The following is a 27,064-nucleotide window of genomic DNA, read 5'->3' as shown; positions in this document are numbered from 1 at the left end:
AGAACGCACACAATAGCCATAACCTGATTGTAACCCTCATAAATGAACTTCCTCTTTCAATCACACAAACCAGTGTGCCCAAGAGCCAGGCTCTTTCTCTCATTTGCTGTTTGCAGTGGCCCAGCCAAGAACTCTGGGCAGGTTCCCGGGGCCCTGGCATGGGGAGTGTGGGTACAGCCCTGGTCTCCGGTCTCCGTGCTGGCCGCGGTTAGGTTTTTCTGCCAGCCAGGTGATATGGTTGTAACCATGCTGGAGAAGGCGTGCTTTGTGCCTGGGTCATCAGGTTCCCTGAGGAGCAGGCAGACCCTCTGCAGTGGTCCAGGCTGGGAGAGGGGGAATCATGTGTCCTCTGGTGGCAGACCCCCGGGAGCGGGGAGCATCGAGCAGTGTGTGGCACAGGGCCACGTACTCACTCATTCGGGAAATACTAATCGAGCGCCTGTGATGTGTCAGGCACTGTTGCTAGGTGCTAGGGACACAGCAAGAGAGAAGGCGAGGTCCCTAGCTTCATGGGACTTACGTTGTAGTGGGAGAGACAGGAAGTGAGAAAATCAACAAGCAAACACATGGTGTGGGCAGGTGATCATAATTGCTACAGAGAACAGCAAGTTGGGGAGTGCTGAGTCAGAGTGCAGTGTGTCACACGGGATGGCCAGGCAAGGCCCGAAAGTCAGGTGACTTTGAGGAGATGCAAAGAAAGGGAGGGAGGGAGGCACAAGACGAACTCTGTGGTTCAGCTGTTGCCCCAGCGCTCGGTCCTGGGTCCTCTTCTCTATGGACACCCACTTCCCAGCCGATCTCACCCACTCTCAAGGGCTTCATGCCAGCCACTCCCCGATTTTTGTCTGTGGACCTTGACCATGAATTTCACATTCAGGTCTCCATCTGCTCCACGCATGTCTAGTAGGCTTCTGTAAGGTGGCAGGTCCAAAAAGGACTTCCCGATTCTCCCACTCCGAACCTGCCTCTCTCCTCAGGTTCCTCATGCCATAAAATGGCCAACCTCATCCTCCCAGGTGCTGGGGCTAAAAACCTTGGAGTTATCCTTGATTTTCTTTCTTTCACACCACACAGCAAATCCGGTTGCTTATGCAGAATCTTCCACTTCTCACCACCTCCACTGCCTCACAGGTTCAGGCCGCTGACGTCCCTGGCCTGGGTTATGACAGTGGCCTCCTAACTGGCCTTTGTCCCCCTGTAGTCCTTCAACCCTGAGCCAGGATGACTCCCCCATTTCGAATACATCAGATCACGTCCCTCTGCCCGAAACCCTGCAGTGGCTGGCTTGTGTCCTGGTGACAGTCACTTTGTCTGCACCCACAGGACAATGGGCTCCAGAGGTTTTATTCCTTAGGTGGTAAAGGGACAGGCCCATTGTCTAAAGTGCCCCTTTCCTCCCCCAGGCCTGTCCAACCCGTTCCGGGGTCTCATGAAGCTGGGCACCGTGGAGCGGCGGGGAGCGATGGGCATCTGGAAGGAGCTCTTCTGTGAGCTCTCCCCCCTGGAGTTCCGCCTCTACCTGAACGGCGAGGAGCGCACCTGCGTGGAGAACTGCTCGCTGCTGCGCTGTGAGTCTGTGGGGCCGGCCCACAGCGACGGCCGCTTCGAGCTGGTCTTCTCCGGCAAGAAGCTGACCCTGCGGGCCTCCTCCCAGGATGAGGCCGAGGACTGGCTGGACCGGGTGCGGGAGGCCCTGCAGAAGTGCCGGCCCCAGCAGGAGGACGAGTGGGTGAACATCCAGTACCCAGAGCAGCCCGATGACCTCCCCGACGGCTCCCAGGGTGGCCTTCCCTCCCACTCAGATTCACTCACGGAGCCCGAAACCCTCCAGGGCACGCAGTTCGATTGGTCCTCTGCCCAAGTTCCCGAGCCAGATGCTATCAAAGAATCCCTCTTGTACTTGTACGCAGACAGGACCTGGACACCCTACATTTTTTCTCTATCCTTGGAGTCCTTGAAATGCTTTCGTGTGAGAAACAATGAGAAGATGTTGAGTGACAGCCATGGGGTTGAGACCATACGGGACATCCTGCCAGACACGAGTCTCGGGGGCCCGTCCTTCTTCAAACTCATCACCGCCAAGGCCGTCCTGAAGCTGCAGGCCAGCACTGCGGAGGAGGCCGCCTCGTGGAGGGACCTGGTGCGCAAGGTCCTGGCAGCCTACTTGGAGACAGCCGAGGAGGCGGTGACGCTGGGCGGGAGTCTGGATGAAAACTGTCAGGAGGTGCTGAAGTTCGCCACGGGGGAGAACGGCTTCCTGCTGCAGTACCTGGTGGCCATCCCCACGGAGAAGGGCCTCGACTCCCAGGGCTGCTTCTGTGCAGGTGCCGACTCGCCCTCCTGCCACCCCCAGCCCCCCAGCCTCCCTCCATCCCCGGTGGGGTTCCTGTTTGAGGCTCTGCACCCCTTCCTGTCCCTCCACGAGTGGCCCCATCCCACTCCTGGGGTGTTGCAGCAAATGAGGCTGTTTGCAGCTGTTGCAGCAAAGAGCGTCTGCTCCTCCCAGCGCCCAGGGAGGCCAGCGCCCCTGCCTGTGGCAGCCCCTCTCCCCTCCCACTCCTGCCACCTCCTGCTCCACAGTGAGACCTGTGGGTGGCAGCCTGCTGTGCCTCTCTCTGCTCGGGGAGTCCCGGGGAGCTGAGTGCTCCTCTCCCTTCGTCGCCGTATTACCACATTATCACATGATTTTGGAGCAGGGACATGGCAACCTCTCACAGATTTCTGCATGCTCTTGCAAGTGCACAGTTTGTTTTTAATTACAAAAATAGTCTCATACTACTCAGCACTGTCCAGTACAACTCTCTGTTGACGGAAAGGTCATAGATTTCCGCTGTCCAGTTCACTAGCTGCAGGCCACCTGTGGCTGCAAGTCTGTAAGATGTGACTGAAGAGCTGAATTTTTATTTTATTTAACTGAAGTTGATTTAATTTTTTTTAAATTTATTTGGTATTTATTTATTTTTAGAGAGAGGAGAAGGGAGGGAGAAAGAGAGAGAGGAAAACATCAGTGTGTGGTTGCCTCTCAGGCATCCCCTACTGGGGACCTGGCCCACAACCCAGGCGTGTGCCCTGACTGGGAATCGAACTGGAGACCTTTCTGTTCGCAGGCCGGCACTCAGCCCACTGAGCCACACCAGCCGGGGCTGAAGTTGATTTAAATTTAAAAGGGCACCTGTGTCTCCTGACCACCGTGTTGGCCAGCATAGCAGTATATTTATTATTCTGCAACTTGGACGTTTTCTAGTTAAAAGTACGTTGTGGACACCGTTCCAAGTCAGTACACCTGCCGTGTCATTGCCATCATCCAGCCTACTTCTGAGCTGGGTGCTGCGCCAGGTGCTTCTCCAGTCTGCTGGGATTGTCTCACCTAATCCTCACAGCCACGCTGGAGGGATAGCTGCTACTATCATCTCTGTCCATAGCTGAGGAAGCTGAGTCACAGGGCTGGTAAGAACCTGGCCCAGGCTCACACAGGTAGTAAGTGGTGGCGCCAGGTGAGGACCGTGTTGGTCCCAGAGCCCGTGCTCTTCACGGGTCCCCATCAGCCCTCCGCTTCCTTGTTTCCAAGGCTGCCTGACGTTCCACTGCTCACGTTCCATCTTTAGCTCTTCCCCTCAATGGAACCGGCCACCTCATCACCCTGGGCCTCCCAGTGAGCTGTGCGAAGCTTGCCTGCTGCAGGGTGCCCAAGCAATGGCCTCAGCTGCGAGTGGTGTAGGAGCCGTCCCGTCAGGGTGGAGCCTGTGGGACTGGAGGGGAAAGCCTGCTTCAGGTGTCTGGGAGGAAGTGGTCTGCGGTCCGTACCCCTGGAGGGTGGGAGAAGCTAGACAGGGTAGAGCTTCCTGCAGAAAACTTCTTCAAGCCTCAACTCCCCCACCAACCCTCACACCTTGCGAGGCAGATCGCACTTGTGGGTGTGAATGAATGCTGGCCAGGTGGAAGGGGCGGCTCTCACTGTCCCTGCCACCTGCCTGTGGGCAAGGCTGGAACTGGGGAGCCCGGGCTTCCTCTCCGCCTGTAAGCACAGCTCGGTGGCCAGGCAGGTGCCCATCACTGCCGTTTGGTTTGTGTTCCATAGTTTGTGGGGCACTTTCAAAACCGGTCTCGTTTAAACTTTGTAATAACCCCACAGAATAGCCAGTGGTAGCCGAATTGCACAGATACAGAAATGAAACCCAGCAAAAGTTCAGTGAAGGTCAGGATGAGGCAACTGGTAAGCAGAGGAGCCGGCCTTTCTAGTCCCGAGGCTGGAGGGACTCTTTCCCCCGGCCCTGTGGGAGGGAGGCTGCGCGTTGCTCCGGACTGGAGCCAGGCCTCCGCTTTGCCCGGGGCACACCGGCTCCTGCCCCCTCTGCTCCCCACTTGGGGGCACCCCTGCTGAGGGGCTGCCTCTGGGCCCCACACCGCTGCCCTGAGGTCTCCAGCAGCTCTGGCTTCAAGCTGGCACCAGGCAGTGTCTGGACTGCCCCATGGCCCCAGCTCCTGCCCTGCTGGCCAAGATCCTGACTTAGCTGCTTCCTTTTCTGGGCCCCATTGGAGGGACAGACCAGGAGGAGGTCGGCATTGGTCAGCAAGCAGTGGGGACACTGAAGAACGCAGCTAGGCGTAAGAGAGTGCAGGCTCCAGAACCAACACAACCTAATGAATTCTCGGGAAGATTAATGAATGGGGTTGATTCTGAGTGGCGGTGGTTCTCATCCTCATACTCTTTTTATTTTTTAACCCTTTATTTTCTTAAATAGCAGGCCCTTCCACCTTAGTAGCTTCCTCCGCGTTCCTCGGGAGCTGGCTCTGGCCTCGCTGAGGCTCACTCCCCCACCGTTCCTCTCCCCAGGCTGCTCCCGGCAGATCGGCTTCTCATTTGTTCGACCCAAGCTCTGTGCCTTCTCTGGCCTCTATTACTGTGACATCTGCCACCAAGACGATGCCTCAGTGATTCCGGCCAGGATCATCCACAACTGGGACCTCACCAAGCGCCCGGTAAGTCTTTAGCCCAGCCCATTATGGCCACACTGAACGGGCTGCTGAATGACAGAGGAATGGTCACTCTTTGCTGCTGCTGTCCATCTGCTGGGAGGACTTTGACTCTGGGGAAAGCAGGGTCACTGGTTCTGGCCACTACGCGGAGCTCTTTCAGGGCCTTTCTTGGCCCTCGGGTGGGAGTCCGAGGATGCTCTTCCCACGGCTACAGACAAAACTGTTTCAGGCACCAGCAACTGGATGGATGGATGGGTGGGTGGGTGGGTGGATGAATGAGTGGATGGATGGATGGATGGGGGGGTGGATGTGGATGAATGGGGGTGGGTAGGTGGATGGATATGGATGGGTAGATGGATGGATAGATGGGTGGATGGGCTGGCCAGCCGGCTGCACTTCCCCTTGGAGCAGTCAGCCTTTTCCGTTGACGTAAAAAACGAATGGCGGTGACTGGGAAGCAAGACCTCAAATGCTCCGGAGAAGGACAGTTTCGCACTTTCTTTTGTACACTGGAATTAACGAGGGACAGGAATGAAGATGACGTGAAGGTGGGAGAAAGCAAGGCAGGGAGGCACAGCGACAGTAGACAGGGCTTGCTTAAGGCAAAGGTAAGCCTTTTGCTAAAGAAGTTACAGGCCTGGGGCATGATGACCCACTGCCTGGACAGGAATTGATGATCAGATCGCCTTGTGAGGTTACTTCCGGTTAGAGTCAGCGCCCCTTTATTGTCCCCCCCGCCCTGTGCACATGTTATATTTGCCTACACATCTGCTTCTGTGAAATTGGGGTATGCCAGGCTCATACTGCGTTATAACACACTGTGTTTACTTAGTATCGCGGCGTTGGTACTTACGTCCACCAAATGCTTCTGACTAAGGCGCATTCTAAGATCATTCAGGTTTCCTCTTCTCCAGCTGAGTTTACCCGCTTTCCTGGCCGTGTTACCGGGAGCAATCATTTAATTTCCGCTTCCTCATCTGGAAAGGGGGGGTTAACGACCATCTATGTCGGGCTTGTGTGAGGACCGAAGGAGACAGCACCCTCCAGGCACTTCCACGGCGCCTGACATTGGCTCCCGTCCCCTCTCCTGGGGCATGTCATACCTCCTGCCCCTCGTTCTCTCTCCAAAGCACAGGGAACGTGACCCTCAGAGTCCGCACCACCCCAGCCTCTGCCCCCCTGGGGACAGGAACCCCAAAGCCATCAGCTTCACTTTGGCTTTTTTTGTTGGTTACGTCATCCCCACCCCTACCCTTAGTGTTAAGTATTTGACTAACAACGTGGAGAAAATCAAACCTCAAAGTCATCACAAATGCAAAGGACCCTTTGGCCGCAAAGTGCTCGCCGCTCACTGCACCTGGATACGTCCACCGAGCCACCTCCTCTTTCGTCGCTGTAATTCTTGTGCCACTTCCTTCTTCCAGCTAGAAAGTTACCGTGCTCTTCTCGGCATATCTGAGATTGGGAAATTCAAACTAGAGCGTGACCGGCCGGCAGGTTAGGGGCCTTGTTGCTCACCGTGACCACTCCGGCTGACCCACTTGGGCGAGGCCTGCCGGGCACTTGGCAGGACGTGAGGCCAGGACGGGGCTGCTATCTTTGTCTCCTCTGCACCCATGGGATGGTAACAGTCCCTGAGGAGCACAAAGCCCTGCCTGTCTGCATGCTTGGCAGTTTTCAGTGCACATTCCTTGTGTTATTTCATCTGAGCCTCACCCAAGGCCTAAGGCTGAGTCGTGGGCAGGGCCGGGCCAGGGCTGGGGCACAGCAGCTAGATTCAAGTCACCAAGGCTTTGCCACAGGGCTGCCCACTGGCTGGGGGCTGGTACCTCTGGGAAATGGGACAGAAGGAGTTATCCATACCGGGGGTGGTGGGAAGCGGGGGTGAGCAATGCCGGTGGAACTGGTAGACCAGAGGCCGCAGGCCTCTCCAGCCCCCAGGTAACAGTCTCCCCAGCTCCCTGTAATCTTCCTAATCCTCCGGGGGGCAGCTGGTCCACAAGCTACACTCAGAGTCTGGTGGCAGTCCCATTTACGAGGATACTCTGCTGCTACCTTGCCGGGAGCTTACCTGGATTGTTCTTTACTCTAAACTCAAAGTAATCCCAGGAGACACGTGCTTTATTTTTTCCATTACACACAGGAGGAAACTGAGTTTCAGAGAGGTTAAGGCAGGTTCACAAGGTCACGCAGCTGGGAAGTCGTGGAGCCAGGACTCAAGTCCCAGTCTGACCTGAAAGCCGGACTTCCGACGCCGCCCTGTAGTTGACAGCGGGGAGGGTCTCCTCTCTCCTGTTCTTGTCACAGTGAGGGGACGACCTCGGGGGAGAAAGGGCCCTGCTAGTTAGTGTGGCAGCCTGGTGCGTGGAGGTGGTCCTGGTGTCAGTTTGGGCCCTGTCTCCACTTCCTGCAGGTGGGCTGGGTAAGTCTCTACAGCTTCTCTAAGCCTCAGTTTCCTCCTCAATAAAGTAGGGACGATGGCGCCTTCCCCTTCCGGTTGTTACGAGGATGAAGAAAAGATGTGGTCAGTGTCCTCAGCCTAGTGTCTCACAAACAGTAGGAGCTCAGTAATTGGCTTTGGCATCGGGGTGGGGCCTGAGGGTAGAGCCTTTCATGCCCTGTCAGGCGGGAAGGTCTGCGATTGGCCGCTGAAGTCTGCACAGAGACTTGGGGGGCCCTGGTGGAGCTGCTGGCCAGAGCCGAGGGAAGTGGGGAAACTTCTCGTTAAGCCATGCCTGATCCGTGGCTTCTGTGATTGGACCCTGACCCAGATCAAGTCACCTGTCCCTGCGTCAGTTCAGGGGACCATGCCTGTTTCCTTTAGGTCGGAAAATGGGGGCTGGGAGGAGAGGAAATAGTGGGAAAAGTCCAGGGGGAGGAGGGCAGCCAGCGTGGTCTGGGAGGGGCGGCAGCTAGTGTCACAGAGGGAGAGAAGGTATGAGGGTCAGATCACCTGGGTTCAAATCTTGGCATCGATGAGCTGTGGACCCCGCCCAAGTCCCTGCCTCTCTCTGAACCTCGGTCTCTTCATCTGTAGAATGAAGATGGTACTTGTAGGGTAAGTGAGTGAGCGAGTGGGTGACACAGTACCTGGCCCGGAGCTGTTCACTGAGCGGCCTTTCTCTTTCACCCCCACTGCCTGGTGGTGTCTCCAGATCTGCCGGCAGGCCCTGAAGTTCCTGAGGCAGATCCGGGCCCATCCGCTCATCAACCTGCAGCTGGTGAACCCATCTCTGTACGAACACGAGGAGCGGATGCATCTCATCGGGCAGAGCCGAGAGCAGCTGAAGCTGCTGGGCGATTACCTGGGCCTGTGCCGGAGTGGAGCCCTGAAGGAGCTAAGCAAAAGGTGAGCAGCCTAGACACGGACACACACAGACACGCTTGGCATCCTCTCGGGAGAAACTCCAGGGCCAGATGGAGTGCTCCGGCCCCTGAGCTTGGGGAATGACCACATGCTTTAGGAGCAGCTTTTATTGGCTCATATAGTCATTCATTCATTCATTCACTCACTCAACAAATATTTACTGGGCACATACTAAGTGCCCAGCACCGGGCTAGGTGTATGGGATAACACGGAAGGAGGTAGGCCTGGCCCTACCCTCTTGAAGGGAAGGCTGCTGCTGGGGCTGAGGGCCAAGAGGGGGAGGTAGGAGGCGCCCACCTCTGGAGAGGGGCACATCTAGCTGGAGGAGGAGGACAGGGAGAGAGAAGACTTCCTGGAGGAACTGGCATCTAGGGTGAGACCTGAAGAATAAGTTACAAGGAGAAGAGAAGCAGGAAAGAGTGTTTGAGAGGGAAGCAATGATGTACATGGGGCCCCATTTATGGAAAGCACAGGGAGCTTTTCGGAGGGAACAGGGAGGGAAGTGGGGCGTGTGGTGACAGGAAGGCTGGAGAGGCAAGTGAGGGCCAGGCCACAGAGGCTGGTGGCCCTGGCTTCTCCCTTCACTGGCCAGCCCACCATCCCTTGGCTACTGTTCTGCTGTCCAGGGTAGCCTCCCTCCCACAATCCTTGGAAGAGCGCGAGATTAGGGCAGGATCCTCAGGATGCCCTTTAAGAAGCTTCAGGGGTCCAACCCAGGGGTGGGAAGTGATGCTGGGCTTGGACTTAGAGGCTCTTTCTGTGCCCGTCACAGACACCTCCCAGTCCCCAGGTCGCAGCCCAGGCTGTGGCCCTTGGTGGCACTGGGCCGTTCCAAGACCCTGAGGAGGACAGGCTCAGGTGGAGGAGCTGGTGCCTGCTGCCCAGCTGGGCTTCACTGCTCTGCTCTGGGGACCTGGAGCAGCTCACCAGCCCCTCCACATTTCCCCTACATCCACTCCTCCCCTCCAGGGTGGCACAGAGACTCCCTGTCTGGTGGGTGGGCCTCCTCAGGGCCAGGGCGGTGCCCAGTGATGTCCCCTGGGCCTCAAAAGGAGGAGCTGCTGCAGAGAGCTCTCTCTGAGTCAGAGGTCTGCTCCACAGGGCCTGGAGGAACAGAGAGCCCTCTGGGGCCATCATGAGGGGCCCTAGAAGGCTGCTTCCCTGGGTGGGAGGCTCTGTCCCCCTCAGCCATCAGCTGGGTGCCTGGCTCTTGACTCACTCCCCTGCTTTCTGAGAATCCAGGACCCGGGGCTCCAGAGTCTGTCCTCCTGCCTCCCCCGACCCCATGACCAGCGTGGGGAAATCTCTGGGGTCACATGGGGCCTCATCACCTGACCCAGGTGTCAAGGAGTCTGCAGACCTGAGTAGACCAGCTGCCTGCAGGGGGCTCCTGTCCCCGTCCTGCTGAGATGGTTTGGTTGTCACCCTTATTCACCTGTGCTGAGCACTGGGGCCAGTCCCACCTCCTTCTCCCCAGCCCTGCACACCTGCTGCGTGCCCAGCCTTCAGGGACGATGGGCTGCGACTGGGAGTCCCGCTGTAGAAGCAGCACGGCAGGGGAAAGCACGAGAGGAGCCTCTGCCTGGGTTCAGACCCGCTGTGCAACTCAGGGGAGTTGCTTCCCTTCGCTGAGCCTCAGCTCGCTTGTCTATAAAATGGGCAAGTCCTCCCTGCATTCGTGTGGCCTTCCCGAGTTGTGGTGAAGGCTGCAAGGGGGCTCGGAGTCTGGGAAGGGACACAGACGAGGACAGAGGGCCCCTGACCTGGGCAGGGCCCCGAGGGCTGGAGCAGCTTCCCGAGGAAGTGGCATCTGAGCTGAGGGTTTGTGGAGTGCTTTCTTCTCACGAAGGAAAAAAAGAATGCTTTCCTCCTTTGCAAAGACCGTATTCCAACAGTAGGAAAGAGAATCAGGCAGAAAGTTGGGACACTCCCCCCTCCCCGTCACAGCGCCTTCGTACTGCTGGGCACGCCTCCAGCCCTCACTCTGTCCTCACACGACGCCGCAGCACGCGTGGCATCCCATGTCTCATGAACTGAGGCTCAGGAGAACTAGGAGAAGGCGGGGGACAGGAGAGCCCAGCTTTCCTAGCTAAGGTGGCCTGTGGCGTGGAGGGGGTGGGAGTGTGGCTCACTAGGGCCTGCAAGGGGCTTTGTGCAGCTGGACTGTGGGTGTGGGGCCAGACCTGGAAGGCCCTGCGTGCCTCCCGCCAACACTGGGGAGCTGCTAGAGGGTTTTGAGCAACGGGCTGTCGCCTTCTGGTCAGGCGTGTGGAAAAGACCCAGTTTGCAGCAATAGTAGTCATTCGCCCGGGGGGTGAGGTGGCCTGGACTGAGGCATCCAGGGCAGAGGGTGAGAGGACAAGAAGGGCAGAGAGAGAATAGGCAGGTCTGGGATGTGGGACCCCTGTTCTCTCAGACCACCCTGCCCGGGGCTACCACCAGCAAAGGGAGCTTGTCCCGCCTCTGAGTGTGACAGGCCCAGGTAGGGCAGCTCACAGGGAAGGCCTGGGCCTGGCTGGGCCCCAGGCCCTGTGACCATGAGCAGAGGGCAGATGACAGACACAACTCTCCAGCCAAATCAGCCCCACCTTTCCTGCCAGCTCAGGGACAGCCTGTGCAGTCCCCGCCCCCTTTGTTTTCCTGGTGATAAATGGGGGCTTCCTGTTCCCAGAAAGCTGGGATTTTCCTAGGGAGACCAGCACAGCGAGCTGAGCATCCAGCCAGCAGCGTCCTCACCCCACAGAACACAATGTAGCCTGCCTGGCTGCCTGGTGGGACCTGCCGTCTCCAGCCTGGATTGGGCTCCCCCTGGACCATCACTGAGGCCGTGGAGTGAGCCACGGCCAAGCCCCCACTGCAGACACCCCAGGGCCTGGCCCCGTCCTGACCCTGGAAGTTCGGAGCCTCCTGGGGCAGGTTTCCAAGCTTCGTCGGACTTGGAGCGCTGTCCCAGGACCCCAGCAGCACCCACACAGGGCCAGGCCGGCTTTGTACCAGGGGACCGTCTGCAGGTGTTTCCTCTCCGTCCCACAGGATGTAACCCTCGGGGTCTCTGCCATTCGCTCTTGGGGCAGAAACCAGAGCCCAGCTGGTGGTTGAGCCTCATCCTCTGCCTCCCCCGCCTCCCCGCCTCTCCGCCTCCGAAATGGGATCTGCCACGGTGCTTAGGGCAGGTCTCAGTTCCTCTCACAGAGCACCGAAACCAGATGCTTGAATGTCTGTCCCTTGGCGAGGCCAGGGGCTACAGGAGGGCAGGAGCCACGTCCCGTGCGTTTCTGTGCCCTGCGCTGTCCCTGATAAGTGGTGGTGGCAATAACGGCCACAGCGCAATGGGCACTCACCAGGCGGATGCAGGCCCTGTGGGCAAACTCCTGCGTTCAAACGCCCGCCCCGCCACTCACCAGCTGTTACCTAACCTGCCTGCCTCCTCGTCCTCGCCCTCTCACAGGGGCACCGCTTCTCGTGGCACCAGCCCCAAGGAACCACTGTGAGGACCCAGTGAGTGTGTACGAGTGTGAACACACAGCGTCTCAGCCCGGCTCCTGGGACCGGCCATTAGCGTTCCTCATCCTCTTTCTTACCGTTATTTTTATAGACATTTGTTTTATTTTTTTATACCTTTAAATTAAAAAAATAGTTTTAGCCTTACTGGGACATAACTGACAAGTAAAATTGTGAGATATTTAAAGTGTGCAGCGGGACGGTTGCTCTATGGACGCGTCGTGAAGGGACTCCTCCTGTCTGGTTAATGAACACATTCAGCACCTTACTCGCTTACTTATTTCATTTATTTATTTTCAGAGGGAGGGGAGGGAGGGAGAAAGAGAGGTAGGGTAACATCGATTGGTCACTTCTCGCAACCCCCGCACTGGGGACCTGGCCCGACACCCGGGCCTGTGCCCTGCCTGGGATCTGCCCGGCAACCTTTTGATTCGCAGGAAGCATCACTCAGCTGAGCCACACCAGCCAGGACTATTCATACATTTTTTTTGTGACAACATTTAAGTTCTACTCTTAGCAAATTTCAACTGTGCGGTCCAAGTTTATCAACTATTGTAGGTAATTATGCATTGTTTACTATGTGCTAGGCACTGTGCCAGATGCTTTAAATAAATTATTTAATCCTCAAAACCAGCTCCATTTCTCAGGTGAGGAAACCTGAGGCTTAGGGCAGTTAAGTAACCAGCCCAAGGTCTCTACAGCGAGTCAGTCACCTGGAAGCCCAGGCTCCAGCCCGGGCTGGCGGGCTGTGCTCTGCCACCGCCCCGCCCAGGCAGCAGGTGTTGGTGCCTGGTTGGTCGGCAGTGCTGGGGGAACGAAAACAGACCCAGGTTGGCCGGGCTTGGAAACCCTTCTAAGAAGCCCTTGTGTTTTCTTCGAAGGCTCAGCCACAGGAATTACCTCTTGGAGTCTCCCCACAAGTACAGTGTCGCTGACCTCCAGCAGGTGAGAAAGCCATCCCCCCAGACCTCTCTAGAGGGGCCCCACACCTGGAGAAATCCGAAATGGAGAGGGGGGTGTTGTTTCCTGAGTTCACTGCACCAAGACAGCCGTCTTCAGCTTCTCAGAACCTCAGAGTGGGCGTCCTGCCGTCCCTGCTCCCTGGGGCAGCGAATGAGCCCCCCGCCCCCCGCCACAAGCAGGCACTCCGGCAAAGGCCAAAGTCACAGGGGTGAGAGTTTGAGACACCCCTTTCCTCCCTCCTCGAGGAAGGGAAGAGTGGGTTGGGGTTTTGTCTGTGAACCCTGCTGTCCCCAGTGGGCACAAGGGCTGGACGCCTGTGTTGCTAATCTTGGTTTGGGGAGGGTTTCGTGCCCAAGTGGAGTGACGCCTCTCTCGGAGTAGGAGCGTTTCAGGCAGGGCGCCAGGAGCAGCAGCGGGCCATGCTCTGCAGATGGCCTTGGCCTCCGCACAGCTCCCTAAAAGGCCTGGCGGCCTGCGTGTGCCCCGACAGATCTCGGAAGGGACGTATGAAGGATTCCTCAAGGCCCTGATCGAGTTTGCCTCCCAGCACGTCTACCACTGTGACCTCTGCACCCAGCGCGGCTTCATCTGCCAGATCTGCCACCACCGCGACATCATCTTCCCCTTTGAGTTTGACACCACGGTCAGGTACGTAGGACACCTAGCAGCCTCCCCACCCCCAGTCCCACCCACAGCTGACCCCAGTGTTCCGGGTGGCCCCGCACCACTGTGCAGGAACACACTCAACATCCTCGCTTGCCAGTGCCGTGGAGCCGTGGCTCGTCCAGAGCGCTGATGCCCTGGGCAGGCATGGCCAGCCCCCGTCCAGCTTGGGGACAAGTCAAGCCCTCACGGGACACTGTTGGCTCTCGGGTGGGAGGTGGGGGGGGGTTGCCTTCCTAGGCCTCGGTTTTGTCATCTGTGAATGGGCTGAGGAGGGCCCAAATGAGTTACTGCCCTGGCGTGTTGGACACGGCCTGGCACAAAGTAGGCCCTGGAGGGTGACACCCGGCGCCGCCACTGCTCCTGTCCTGATCGTTCTTGTCCCCAGTCACCACTCATTATCAGAAGCCTCCGAATGGACAAATTCATCCAGCAAACCTTCATTCCAACCCACAGGGGAGTGGAAATCTGAACCGGTGGGCACATCAATTCATTTTCAGTAGGTGTCCCCTGGCCCAGATTCAGCCCCTGAGCAGACGAGGGCTGAGTTTTCCTTACTGCAGTGTCTCAGACGTAGGCAAGAAGTCCTGTTGAGTCTCAGCTGCATTTGTTTAAAAATGAAATAGAGGATACCAGCATGCCGCCATCCATGACCTCGGGGAACCTTTACTGCAAGAATCTTTTGTCACTGGGTGGAGAAGCAGTGCCTGTGGGCCGGGGCTTGTGGGTAGAATGCTGCCGGGCTGTGGGCTCTGTCGGGAGCCCTGGCCGGCCTCGGGCCCGTCGTTACAGGTAGCACTTGCCGCTTTCTCCCAGGTGTGGCGGGTGCAAGACCGTCTTCCACCAGACTTGCCAGGCCGTGGTGAAGGGCTGCCCCCGCTGTGCCCGCCGGCGCAAGTACCAAGAACAGAACACTTTCACCTAACCCAGTCTCCTGCCCCCCAGAGGCCTCAGGTGAGGCCTCAGCTCAGCCGTCCCAGCCGGGTCTGCCATCAGCCCGGGCACTCCCTCAAGGTGTCACAGCTGCCTCCCTTGTCAGGAAGACTCAGGTGTGACTGGAACACGAGCCTGCCTGCCGGAGGGAGCCCTTGATGGCACACCCCCTTCTGCTCCAGGAGGTGGGGACGCCAGCAGAACCCCCTTGTTCGGGGGGCTGGGGCGGGGGGCTTGCACTAACCAGGCTCCAGCTGACTGCACTAAGGTGACGCCTCCATCGGGGCCATTCACACACTCGGGATGAGACTTGGGACACGTCTTCAAATTCACATTCCTGATTAAAAGGTCTAGTTTTTTAAGGTGGGTTTTTTTCCCCCCTCATATTTCAACAGAAAATATTTTTTTATTCTTAATCTTCACAAGTCACCCAAGAAATCCAGGCATTCTCACCCCGAGCAAACTCGCAGGGACTGCTCAGGCTGGTCTGCAGACTGGTGGGTGGACGAGCAGGCAGGCCACACCTGGGACAGCCGGTCAGCCGGACTGGGCGCCTTTCCTTCACCCTCCCCAGCCGCTGGCCGCCAGAGCTGCAATGCAACGTGCCAAACGGGCCAGACCCGATGACCGCCCTCTTCCTCTCCCTCTTTACTCCTCGCCCCCCGCCCTGCCCACCGGAAAAGCCCATCATCTTTCTCTGTGTCCTGGACTTGGGTCCCCACAGGGGAGGGGTGACTCAGGACCAGCACGGTCAGCACTTTGCACCTTCCTCCGTCCAGGGGAGGGCTGTTGTCTCGCTCGCCCCTCAGCCCCCCACACACTCCTCACTCCTGCCCTACACGTGGCAGGGTGCTGCTGCAGGCACTCCGGGGACGCACCCCTGCCTGCCGGACCCCTGCCAGGACAGAGACAGGCTGCACCCACAGAGAAGGCCGTGAGCCCAGGCCGGGGGCGAGCCTCGCACACACAGTGGAGCAGCGACGTGTCCTCCCACGAAGAGCGCCAGCCCTGCTGCTGGGGCGTGCGGGGACCTGCGGGAGAAGGTCCGCGGAAGGGTGCTTCACCTCAGTTTACAAAGCCATGAGTTCACACAGCTTCGCTGGGCTGGCCCAGGCGGGGCGGGGGCTGTGCTGCTAGAGACTGGAAAATTTCACTGGAGCGCCATTACTATCGAAGAGGTCGGGTGGAGTGGGAGTCTAGAATTGTTTCCAAATGATGGTTGGACTCTTGGGGTTTGGGGGCATCTGGGTGTGACTTCTCTGCTGCCTTCCCCCACCTCTCCTGAGCCCAGCAGGCTCCCCTCAGGCCTGGGGTCCTCTGGCCATCCTGCATACACTCAGCCTGAGACTGGAGACCTCCACCTGCCACCACCGAGAGATGAACCTACTCCCACCTCTCCCTTGGGGTGGTTCGCCTGCTGAGTCACCTGCCTAGCTCTGCGGAGCTGGATAAATTGTGCAATAGGACAGAGGAAGTGCTGGGCAGCTGGGGGAGGGGCTGCCTTGGAGCCTCTCTGTCCCCTCTCTGAAGGTGCACACCTGGACCCAGGGCACCAAAGCCTCCAGAACCGGAAGGCGGGTTCCCTTTCCTCATCCCACCCCCTCACAGTGGCATCAGTGCTCCACTGCAGGCACAGCCTGATCAGATCCCAAATTGCCCCAGGTCCCTGGGGTGGGCAGTGCCGCCTGCACCTGGCCCTGTGTCCTTGGGCCTGTGAGTATACTCCATGTTCCAGAATGTGCCCTAGGTGGTGGCAGGAGTGAGGCCCGGGAGGTACTCACTTCAATCCCCCCCCACTCCCCACCTCCCAGAGATCAGTAGCATTAGAACAGACTCCCTGCCCATCACCCGACGCTGCTGATGCTTTCCGATGAGCTGACCTTTTACCCCCTCACTTCCAATGGAAAGGTGATGTGAACCTCACTCTTTTTAACATGTCATTTTATGCAATAAACTCTCTGCAGCGTGGGACCTCAGCCCTGAGAAGTGCTTTGCAATGTACTGAAGGAACTGCTGCTGTGTGATTTTTGGATGATTTTGCAGTAAAGACCTGATGTTTCTAATCTGTGTGTGGCTTCTGAATCCCAGTGCTGCCGCTGATTGGGGGAGACCACGGGCCATCCATTACCAGTCTGACAGGGCCTCCACTCTCCTGTTAGTCTCTAGGCACGGGAGAGGGGGTGGGAGGAGGGGCAAACATTTGCAAGCAGGGGGCTTGTGTGCCAGCAGTGGGCATGGAGGAGAGGGGCAGTAACAGGTTTGGTATATACCCCACCCTTGCTCTGAGGAGGCAAAGCCCCGGTGGGGTCAGATTACAGGGCCTTCGGTAGGTATACTCACAGGTAACAACCGCAGCTGACGCCTGAAATTCCACCACCATGGATGCCTGAAATTCCGCCACCATGGCTTCTTTCCTGTGCCCTAAATGTCAAAGCACAGACCCCTGACGCTGGAACATGCAAAACCTCAGGCCCATGTCGCCCATTGGATTGAGAGAGAAGGAGCTCCGGAAGGACAGGCTGTTTGAGCAGGCCCCTGATTCAGGGCTAGGGCTTGTGGTGTGAGGGCTCACAGTGGCTTTTCCCTGGTTGCAGACCTTCCTCTGAAGGTCCAGGAGAAGCTGGGCGGGGGTGGCGCAGGGTGAAGCCCACCACTGCCCACTGTAAGGGCAGAAGAAGGAAACATTCATTTTCAGGGAAATCGGGCTGCAGGAAAAAGGGACTGGAAAGATGACATTTAGGACTGCAATTTCCTGTCCTATCAGCTCGCAGGGGAGCACTGTCTCCCCCATCCCAAGCCCAGCTTCCTTCAGGGGCCTCACCTCCTTCCAGGGCAGGCTCCGGGAAGACAAGAGGAACCTGGGTTGAGGGCTGGGGGGAGGCAGGTCCACCAGAGGACGAGGGGCAAGAGACCCAGCCTTACCTTTGGGCGCAGCGCCTTCTCCCTCAGCAAAGGGTCCCTTGTTTCTCCCCTCCCCATCCTGCTGAAAGGAGGGTGGGTTAGGGGTGGGGGGTGGTTGGAGACCTCCATCCAACCCCAAAGAGGAGGATGGCTCATCTCATTTTAAAAGTAGTGATAATCATAACTAATACATCATGTGTTCTAATAATGATAATGTGGTAACAGTAACACATTGTTCTTAGTGCATCTCATTTAATCTTCCCGACAATCCTATGAAGTAGGTGTTACTATCCCCAGTTTACAGGAAAGAAAACAGATGCAGAGATAAGGTGAAGACCTGGAGCCTAGCCCCAGGAGGTTGCTCTGATCTTACCCTAGAGACAGGTTGGAGGGTGGCCCTCCTGCGTGACAAGGCTCGAGGAGGAAGTGTGTGTGGTGGTGGTGGGGGGGGGGGTGTCAAGCAGCGGCAGAGAAATCTGGCCCGAAGTTGGTGAGGAGGCTCCCTCGCCCTTCATCCCACCATCCTGGTCCTGCTACCTCCACCTCCCAGGAGACAGCCAGGTGTGGCCCAACACCGGGGGATGTTCAGGGGGAGGGGGTGGCGTCCGGGCTCCTGAGGCGCTGGCCCAGCCCAGAGGGGACAGGAAGCCAGGACACCGGGGATTGTCTCTGGCGGCCGCAGCCCAGCCCCAGCCGGGGAGGAAGTTCTGCCTGGTGCTCTCGGCTAGTGCCTCCCTCGCTATATTGTTGAACAGGAAACCCGGCAGCGCGGTAGCTGGGCGGTGGAGGAGGGAGCGCCGGACGCCGAGCCCACGCGCGCCCTGCCGGGACAAGTGGAGGCCTGGCTAGCGAGTGGCCACCCCGAGGTGCCAAAGCCGGGCCAGACCTGGTGGGGGGTGCCGAGTCGGGGGTAGGGGTGGGGCGCCGCAGGAGCGCGGTGCTCCTGCTCCTCTTCGTACCGGAGCGGCGCGGGCCCGGGAGGATGCCGCGCGGGATGGTCCCCTCCCCACGGAGGACCGGGAAAAAAGGATGGCCCTCTGTCCGGGGAATGGAGGGGCCCAGGCCCAGGGCCCCAGCGCCGAACCAGGTGTTGGCGCCGCTGTGGCCCGCGTCACCGGGCAGTGGCGGCAGGGCACCTCCTGGCGACAGGTCGGTCCCCGCGCTCTAGAGGTCCTCCCGGCTGCCCGCATTCCCCCCTTGGAGTCGGGAAAGGAGCCCAGGCCCGGGTCCCTTCCCCACACAGCCCAAGACCCTGCGTTCTGGTGGGCGCCCCTGGGGGGAACACCGCTCCGAGTTTTTCCAGGCCCGGCTGAGCTGCGCCGAAAAAGCGACTGGGGAGGGCGGGGGCTGGGCCCGGCGCGGGGAGAGCCGGCGATCCGGCTGGGAAGGGCTCGTCGTGGGTGATTCAGAGTGCAAGTGGCCTCGCTACGACTGGGAACGCCCGGCAAGACAACGAGCCAGGGTCCTGCAGCCCGTGGGACGCAGAGGCTCGTGGACGACTGACCCCGCCTGAGAGGGTGGGGGCGGGGCGCGGGCGGGACTCTACCTTTTCTGCTCGGGACCCGCCAGCGCCCCTCCAGTCGCTGCCCTCCCCGCCCCCGTTCCTCCCCGTACTTTCTCTTGCACCGGGACCGGCTTCCAGCGTCCCCGCCGGCACAGACAGACTCACTCAGGCTCCCCTTCGACTCTCCCAGACACAGCTGCTTTGGGGCTTGGGGACGGCCCTCCAAAGCATACCTCTGCCTCTTTGTTCCCTTTGCCAGCTCCTGCTACCCGAACTCCCTCCGGCCTAGCCCTTCAATACCGGCCCAACGAGATGGCAGGAGCCTAGCCCGCATCCATCTGCCGGCTCAGCCCATCCAGCCCATGGGCTCCCGAAGTCCCGCCCTGCCAACGTGAGTGAGCCGCGGAAGGTCAGGGGAAGGTGGCGAGAAGGGGTGTCCTCCCCGGGGTTTGTTGGCTTAGCTCTGGGCAGCTCTCTGACCCCGCCTCCAAGGCCCAACGTGCTGAGTGACTCACTTTACACCGCTTGCCCCATCGAGGAAAGCTTGACAAAGTAAAGGAGCGCTATGCGCCCCCTCTGTGGGACCCTGTTCCTGGGGTCCCTCAGCCTCAGCAAGCAGCCAGCTCCCAGCTGCTGGTCCCGGGCCACCTTTGTGGGGCCGGAGGTGTGGTCAGTGTGGGAGGCTTGGAGGGACCAGCCACTTCCGGAGCAGGTCACCGACTCATCGCTTTGATGGAGGGACGCCGGCAGGTTTAGTGTTGGGCTCTGAGGCCAGGCTAAGCCAGCACGGGCTGGGTGGGGACTGTGGTGAGCACTCCAGGAGAGATTTGGGGGCCCCTGGAGGCAACGCACGGGCAGTCACTGCACCAAAGTGCACACTCTAGGCGCCACTCTCGTGGGGGCATATGCAGATCTCAGCGCCGGGTAGACAGGCCGCCAGGGCCAAGCCTTTCTCCGGAGGTGGAGGTGGGAGCTGGAGAGCAGGGGCGGTGCGGGCTGGTCTGGGCGGGCCAGACTCCGGGTTCACGTCGGCGGCACAGCCGCTGGAGAAGGAAAGAAAAACCGAGAGAACCGGTTCCCCGGCCTTGGCAGTCTAGGCCGCTTCTGCCAAGGCTCTTGAACTAAGCGGAGCAGGGACACTCCCATGGGTCGAGCGGCCCGGGGCCAGGAAGAGGCGCTCTGGACACGCATTCCCTGAGGTCTGGAGGCGGCAGGACGGGGCAGGGTGTAGGGAATGAGCTGTTCTTCCCCTTTCACAGACGGGGAAACTGAGGCCCGGTCAACTCTCAGGCAAATTGTGGCGTCGGCTTGACCTCGGGCAATCACCTTATCTCGGCGATTTTCAACTAGTGCGTCCCAAGAGGCAGAATGACGAGCTGCAAGAATTTTTAAAACATTCAATACCTGACTGTTCTGTCAGGGGCACTGACCTCTTTTCCCTTAGATTGTCAAATTGAAAAGTGACAGCAGCCAACACAACAGTAGCCATCGATGTGAATAAATCAAAATTATACCAATTTGTCAGATCGGCAAAAAATATATATATATATTTTGTTGTTGTGCTGTAGAATTTTAGTAATTAGTTTATGTGTGCCATGAGATGAAAAAGGTTGAAAATCATTACTTTATCTCTGAACCAAGTCCCAGTATTAGCCTCAGTCTCCCCACCAAGGAATTGAATCCAGGCCCAAAGCTTAAAATCAACACTACAGAATGAAAGGGTTGGCCTACTTCCGTCACTGCGTGCAAGAACTAGAACCTAAGAGATTTTATCCAGGTCTCCCGTTTCCGAGGTAGGAGAACTGAGGCCAGAACCCACACGACGAGCGCAGCTTGGATACTCGAACCCAAGCCTTCCCTCCCGAAGGGTGTGCACTTCCTGGCTTCCTGGCCTTGACCTCCGCGCCCCTCCTCCTTGCCGTCCACAGGGAAAGGCTGCGGCGGCGATGGCGGCGGACGTCGAGGGGGACGTGTACGTGCTGGTGGAGCACCCCTTCGAGTACACTGGCAAGGACGGGGGCCGCGTCGCCATCCAGCCCAACGAGCGCTACCGGCTGCTACGCCGCAGCACCGAGCACTGGTGGCACGTGCGGCGCGAGCCCGACGGACGCCCCTTCTACTTGCCCGCTCAGTACGTGCGCGAGCTGCCCGCGATCGGCGACCCTGCCGCCGCCCCAGCGCCGGCCGCGCCCCACCCAGGCCCAGCAGCCGCCGAACCGCTGGCTTATGACTACCGCTTCGTGAGCGCGCCGGTGCCCGCGGGGCGCGACGGCGTGCCCGCCGAGCCCCGGGGCCGTGCGGGCTCCCTGTGCGGCCCTGCGCGGCGCGGCGCCGGGTCCCAGCGCAGCAGCCTGGCGCCCGGCCAGCCCACCTGCCTGTACACGCGGCCCGCGGCGCGCGTGCGGCCCGCGCAGTCCCTGGACGACCTGGCACGTGCCGCCGCCGCGCCCCCTGCCGGCCTCCTCGGGAGCGCCGGCCGCTTCAAGGCCTGCAGCGTGGCGGGCTCCTGGGTGTGCCCGCGGCCCCTGGCGCGCAGCGATTCGGAGAACTTGTACGAGGCCATCGAGGACGTGCGCGCACCGCCGCGGGAGGACCGCCCGGAGCAGGTTGGTCGCGGGGAGCCGGAGGCGGGGTGGGGGGTGCACGGGAGGGGGCTGCGCCAGCTCTGAGTGGGTGCGCGCGGAGACCCACTCGGCTTAGCGTCCGGCGGGACGGGTAGCAGCAGAGTCCGCCGGCTTTGGCCGAGCTCCCTCACACCGAGCCTCGCTTTCCTCAGCCAGGAAACGAGGGGTACAGGCTCACAATCTTTTATCTGAAATTCCAAAACCCCCAAAGTTTCCTGGAGCCCAAAGGTTTCTCCGTGACAAAATTGATGGCAAAATTGGACTTGAACCCATGGAAGGCCATTGGTGGTCTTTATTTATTCCATTTAATGTGAGTGTTCAGGGTTTGCTACGGATGAACTTGATTACGGGGTGCTGACCCTGGCCTTGCTGGGAGCGTTCTGCCACCTGTGGCAGCAGGTGCGTGCGCCGTGTTACCATTCTAAAATCCCAACCATTCCGAAACGCATCTGGCATGAAACAGCGGGTTGCGGACTTGCAGCCGGGGCTCCGTGCATCACCTTCCTCGCAGGAGCTTGCAGGCGAGGGGGTGTCGGACGAGATAATGGATGTGGAAGTCAGGGGTCTGCTTCCCTTTTTGGCTGCCTCTAACATTTCAGTTCCCTCTTTAAAAAACAAACAAACAAAATGCTGATGGTGACCAGCTTGTTTCAGAAAGAAGTCCAGTCATAGTGGGGCCCCATCCGCTTCAGAATCCATTTATGTTCATTTGGAAACTCGAAAACAGCACGTTTTAAAAACTCTTTACATCCCTCAAATTCTGCTGGCAGCGCTGGCATCTTGAACTTGAGGACTTTTGCAGGGAGGGGTGCGGAGGGGAATGCACAGACATCTGCCACCAGCTGTGTGACATTGGTCCATTTGCTTCCTCTCTGGGTCTCAGTTTGTCCTTTAGCCCAGAGAGGGGCAGGGAAGATGGCTGGATGACCCCTGAAGCTTGTGAGGCTATGGTTTCTTTCTTTGTAGTTGGTGTCCTTTCAATAAACATTGATCCTTCCCGAGTGCCAGGACTGAGTCTGGGACACCCCGAGGAAGGAGGCACCGTCCGCAAGCGCCTGGGCCTCCCTTCCACCCATCTGGCTACAGCGCACAGAGCTCAGGATTTCAGGCTGCAGAGATTCGAATCTGACTCTGCTGAGTCACCGGCCAGCGAGTCATCATCCCTCGGCCCCAGTGTCATCGTGTGTAAACGTAGAAAAATACCTAAGGATTAAGGTTGTTGACGGCCTTCAACTACGCGAGGCGTGGACGCGCCTGGCACGTAGTGGGCGGTCCGCCAAGAGCGGCTGGGGGTCCCACTTAGCATCCTTTCCTGTGGCTCTGCGCTGCGTTCACACCGCTTTCTGCAGGGGCAGCCCGCCCCCTTGTGGCCAGCGTGCGGAACAGCATCCGGCGGGTGGGGACCGGACCCGGACGGGGCTGCGGGGATGCGGGTGGGGGTAGGGGTGGGGGAAGGAGAGATCCTCATGCCCGCGCCCTTGACAGTCGGCCAGACAGCTTCTCTGGGATAGATGGCGGAAAGCCAGCGCTCCTTCTCCCGCCCCTCCGTTTTCTGGGCAGACTCCTGGCGGCGCCCTCCTGAGCCTCCACGTTCTCTGCCCTGGTGATGGTGGGTCACCTGTCTCCCTGAGCTTCGCCCTTCGAGGTGGAGGACTCCCTGCCCCTCTGAACCCCCGCGTCCTGCACAGAGCATGTGCGAGAGTGTGTTGTTGACTAGGGAAGAGGAGCTGCCGAGCTCCCTTCCCCGTGAACCCGGACTCTGCCCACCCCAGCACCCAGGACGGGGTGGAAGAAGGAGAGGGAGGAGACCCCAAATCCGGGTACCTCCTGAGAAATCGCCCCAGCAGCCACAGTCACTGTGGGGTGATGTCTTTGCTCCTCCTTCTGCAGGCTCCCCGCAGTCACGGTGGTATCTTGAGGGAGGGTAGGGGTGAGCACCTGCCAGAGACGCGGGTATTGGCAAAGAGGCTCTGCCTGGTCCCACTTCTGGCCCTAATTCACTGTGTGACCTCAGCAAGTTGCATAGCATCTCTGGTTCTGTTTCCTCCTAGTGTGGTGGGTGTAAATCACACTCCCTGTGACCACACACCCCATCCCCAACAAAGTCCAGGGGTGGGGAGTTTGTTTTTCCCCTGGGAAGGAAATTCCACTCTGCTCTTAGCTGTTCAAGGTAGCATTTAAAGAAGGGATTTCCTGAAAGGTGAGCCTGCCTATTTTCTTCTTTCTGAGATATTTATTTATTTACTTACTTATTTACTTACTTTTAGAGAGAGGGGAAGGGAGGGAGAAGGAGAGGGAGAGAAATGTCGATACGTTTCCTCTCGTTCAATTGCTTTGCATCTGCTCCCCAACTGGGGCCCACACCTGCAACCCAGGCATGTGCCCTGACCAGGAATCAACCGGTGACCTTTTGCTTTGCGGGATGATGCCCATCCAACTGAGCCAAACCGGTCAGGGCAAGCCTGCCCGTTTTCTCCTTGGAGGTGACAGGAGAAGCAGGTTCTACCCTTCCCTTCATTCACTTGTTCTCTAAGCGTGAATTGACTGAACACACCTGCCAAACACCAGCTGAGCCTTCAGATCTAAAGGTGACTGAGGCGTAGCCCCGGCCCTGGGGGGCCCACCATCTAGGACGGGAGGATGTCAGGAGGGGACAGATGCCTCAGTCCAGCATGGCACAGGCCATCTGTGATCCAGCAACACTCAAGTACATTGGCAGAGGTGGAGGTTTGAGATGTGGCACCTTTGGGGGGGGCCTTGCAAGCCCACCCCAGCCTGTGCAGCTGGGGTCAGGAATGGAGGCTCGGATGGGGAATGGGGAGTGGCTGGCCAGGCAGGGCCTCATGGGCTCTCACCAGGAGTTTGGGCTTTATCCTGAAGCCCTTGGAAGGCTCTCAGCAGGACAGGGAGAGGGGTGGAGAAAAGACCCGTGTTGCAGGGGCTTTGAGAATGGAGGAGCACCTTTGTGGCCTCCTGGGTGCTCTGTGATGACGGGAGATTTAGGAGGTAGACTCAGCAGGACCTGGTAGCTCACGGGCTGAGGAGGGTGTGAGGGAAATCAAGATGAGCCCCAGTCTCCCGTTTGACACTCTGCAGGGGGTGTGGGGGGATGATAGGCAGGAGAGGAGTGGGCGTTGAGGCTGAACTGACCACTTTGGCTCTGCTGAGCTGGGCAGCTGGGCCTGTTGCCTGGGAGAAGGTATTCAGTATGTGATGTTGAAGCCAAGGGTGTGGACATGGGAACAGGGGTGCCTGAGACAGCCCTGGGACCACCACTTTGGGTGACAAAGGGAGGAGGGAGGAGCCTGAGAGGAAGAAACCGTCAAGGAACCAGGAGGAAAACCAGGACAGTGCTGGCCCAGAAGCTGAGCCAGAAGAAAGGGGAAGTTAGATAAAAGCCATTAAACATTTATCGGAAGAGGCCACCAGAAGTTAGTGGCCTCCTTATCAGGAACTGGTCGAGGGAGTTGCTGGAGGCGGAGAGGCTGAGGAATGAAGGTGAGGATGTGGACTGAGAGTGTAGACAACTCTCAGAAGCCTGGCAGGGAGAGGAGAGACGCTGGTGGCCTCAGGCAGGTGGAGGTCAGGGGTGGAGACTCCTCTGAACCTAAGTGAATGGGCAGGAGCTGGGAGGGGGTGGCTGAGGGTGGTGGGGAGGTAGTGGATGACATGGGTCCTGGGAGAGATGAGTGAGGCAGGGGCCCCAAGCAGAGGGGGAGGGGGAACAAGGGTGTGAAGAGCAGGTGACACATTGGAGAGAGTGGGGTCAGCATCCAGTCGATGGACCACTGGACAAGGAACAAGGGTGGTGTGGAGGGTGGACAGTTGTCAGAGGCAGGGATCCGCTCCCCAGCCACTAGAAGAGAGGAGCCACTGCACTAGACAGCATCTGACAGTCTCAGCACATGACGAACACCTGGTGTGTGCCCGTCACTGTGCTGGACACTAGGGACACAAAGCAAGGTGAGATACCACATGGTCCTGTGGGCCCTCCCTCAAAGGCTCCTCCGCCCAGCAGCTCAGAAGGCAGGCACAGGTACCCTCATTTGCCCCAGTACAAATGGAAGTTCAGAGAGGTTCAGTGACTGGCTGGAAGCCGCACAGCCAGGAGGCGGCAGCACTCAGGTCAGTTTCAGCCCTCCCGACCCCACACCCTACTCTGGCTCTGTCTCAGGCTCAGTCTCAGCTGGTGGCTTTCAGGACTGGCCACCCTGTTCCCCTCAGTAAGGACAGTACAAGCCGTGGGCAAAGAGGTGTTCCTTCTTCTGAATGTTCTGTGCGTCCGTGCCCAGCCCTGTTGTGGGCATGGGCTGCAGGGAAAGGGGCATGCATTCTAAATCCTCACCTTGCTTTCTGTACCTGAGGGGGTTGGAGGAGAGTGAGAGGTCCCAGGAGAGGGCAGAAGCCCCTGCTTCTGAAGAGGGAGAGACAGAGGACAGGGGGGGGTAAGCCTGAGCATGCTACCCCTCCCCCACCCCAGCTCCCCTTCAAGGAAGTGCTCCAGGAGCTCAGGGAAACCTGGGGAGGAAGGGGCCTGAGACTCCTCCTCTGTGGCTTGGGGCCCACCCCTGGCCAAGGGGCCCTCCTGACTGGGGCATTTCAGGGTGAGGTCACCATCCCCGCCCAGGCCTACCATCTGGCCTGTAGCCCGTCCCTGCTGCCTGTGCATTGGCCACAGGGAGGAAAGAGTTACAGCCCGGGCCTCCCAGGCTTCTTATGCAAGCAGCCTGGGAGGCACCTCACCTGAGTAGGCAGCCTGGACTGGAAGGAGCCCCAGGGCCCTGGCTTCTCCCTCCTCTGCCAGGAACTGTAAGTGACCCTTCACCTTCCAATGGAGTTGGGACCCTGGGGGAGAGGGCAGTTTCCCCACTCTCTCCCCTCCCTCCCTGGCTCTCACAGGTCTTTCCCTGCCCCAGGCTAAAACCTACCCAGTGACTTCCTGGGAGCCACCCTGCCCTCCCCTCTGGGTCCCAGGCCTAGCATCCCCTACCTGGAGCAAACTCCCTGCGCAGCCCAGGCAGCCCTTGAAACAAAAGAACTGGCTGGCCTTGGACAGATCCACCTGGATCCCCCTTTGGGGGCAGCCAGGCAGCCTTCGTTTAAGGAAGGGGGGCTAGCGAGAGCAGGGAGCTGAGCCCAAGTGGAGGGTCCAGTGAGTCCCCTTGTCTGTACTCCCTCCTCTCAATGACTCTCTCCACCCAGGGCAGTCCACCTCCAGGGCACCTGACCTGGGGCAGCCCAACTGGTTTGCTCACACTTGGCCTGACCCTTTCCCCCCTGTGACTCACTTGCAGCCCCAGGCTGACCCAGGTCCCCACCGCCCAGCCTGTGTCCTGGCTCCTGAAAGAGCAGGTTGTTGGGTAGCCCCTCCCATCCTCACCCCGTATTCCTGGCCACGAAGAGCCCTCCCCACCCACAGCTCACAAAGCAAAAAAGAACAACCTCTCATCCTGCAGGCTGAGGGCAGCCCCTTGTCCTCTGGGCGGTCTCCCCCACCCCTGGGCTTCATTTCACCTTCTCAGTCTCACCTTCTTCAGCTCCTGGGCCTTCTGAGACCGGGCCCAGTCCAAGTCTACCTGCCTGCCCACTTCCTTCCCGAGCCCCGGCAGCTGGCCCCAGCCTAGGTCTCTC

At 59.0% G+C, this 27,064-nt stretch overlaps 2 protein-coding genes and 2 long non-coding RNA genes across 9 annotated transcripts in view; 2 read left to right on the top strand and 2 right to left on the bottom strand.

Annotated features, from left to right (window-relative positions):
• PLEKHM1 (pleckstrin homology and RUN domain containing M1) overlaps nucleotides 1-16,467 on the top strand; it is a 44,673-nt gene extending 28,206 nt beyond the window's left edge. For all 3 annotated transcript variants that reach the window (XM_053930577.1, XM_053930578.1, XM_071219405.1), the window contains exons 8-13: nucleotides 1,404-2,324; nucleotides 4,835-4,980; nucleotides 8,133-8,326; nucleotides 12,727-12,790; nucleotides 13,299-13,456; nucleotides 14,288-16,467. In XM_053930577.1, the coding sequence (XP_053786552.1) occupies nucleotides 1,404-2,324; nucleotides 4,835-4,980; nucleotides 8,133-8,326; nucleotides 12,727-12,790; nucleotides 13,299-13,456; nucleotides 14,288-14,396 (1,592 nt within the window). In that variant the 3' untranslated portion in view covers nucleotides 14,397-16,467. The remainder of the gene's footprint in view (nucleotides 1-1,403; nucleotides 2,325-4,834; nucleotides 4,981-8,132; nucleotides 8,327-12,726; nucleotides 12,791-13,298; nucleotides 13,457-14,287) is intronic.
• On the bottom strand, nucleotides 5,311-7,102 carry LOC128781576 (uncharacterized). Its single transcript, XR_008427591.1, has 3 exons — nucleotides 6,274-7,102; nucleotides 5,831-5,954; nucleotides 5,311-5,486 (listed from the first exon to the last, which is right to left on the bottom strand). It is a non-coding gene; the product is annotated as an uncharacterized lncRNA (long non-coding RNA).
• On the bottom strand, nucleotides 15,302-19,453 carry LOC123479045 (uncharacterized). Of its 2 annotated transcripts, none has more exons than XR_008427590.1 (4): nucleotides 19,325-19,453; nucleotides 17,327-17,384; nucleotides 16,745-16,825; nucleotides 15,302-15,435 (listed from the first exon to the last, which is right to left on the bottom strand). It is a non-coding gene; the product is annotated as an uncharacterized lncRNA (long non-coding RNA). The 2 variants fall into 2 exon arrangements; XR_006654509.2 differs by lacking the exon at nucleotides 19,325-19,453 and adding an exon at nucleotides 19,043-19,132.
• Nucleotides 19,069-27,064, top strand: part of ARHGAP27 (Rho GTPase activating protein 27) — a 31,679-nt gene continuing 23,683 nt past the window's right edge. The window contains exons 1-2 of one of the 3 annotated variants that reach the window (XM_053930580.2): nucleotides 19,069-19,200; nucleotides 20,738-21,415. In XM_053930580.2, coding sequence (XP_053786555.1) covers nucleotides 20,756-21,415 — 660 coding nt within the window. In that variant the 5' untranslated portion in view covers nucleotides 19,069-19,200; nucleotides 20,738-20,755. Of the gene's footprint in view, nucleotides 19,201-19,356; nucleotides 19,522-20,737; nucleotides 21,416-26,086; nucleotides 26,243-27,064 lie in introns of those variants that run through there. The other 2 variants (XM_053930579.2, XM_053930582.2) reach the window with 2 other exon arrangements.

The sequence above is a fragment of the Desmodus rotundus genome, chromosome 9 (assembly GCF_022682495.2).
Source record: "Desmodus rotundus isolate HL8 chromosome 9, HLdesRot8A.1, whole genome shotgun sequence".
Lineage (NCBI taxonomy): Eukaryota > Metazoa > Chordata > Mammalia > Chiroptera > Phyllostomidae > Desmodus > Desmodus rotundus.
The sequence above is the reverse complement of the archived record's forward strand: the minus strand, read 5'-3'. Positions and strand labels throughout refer to the sequence as shown.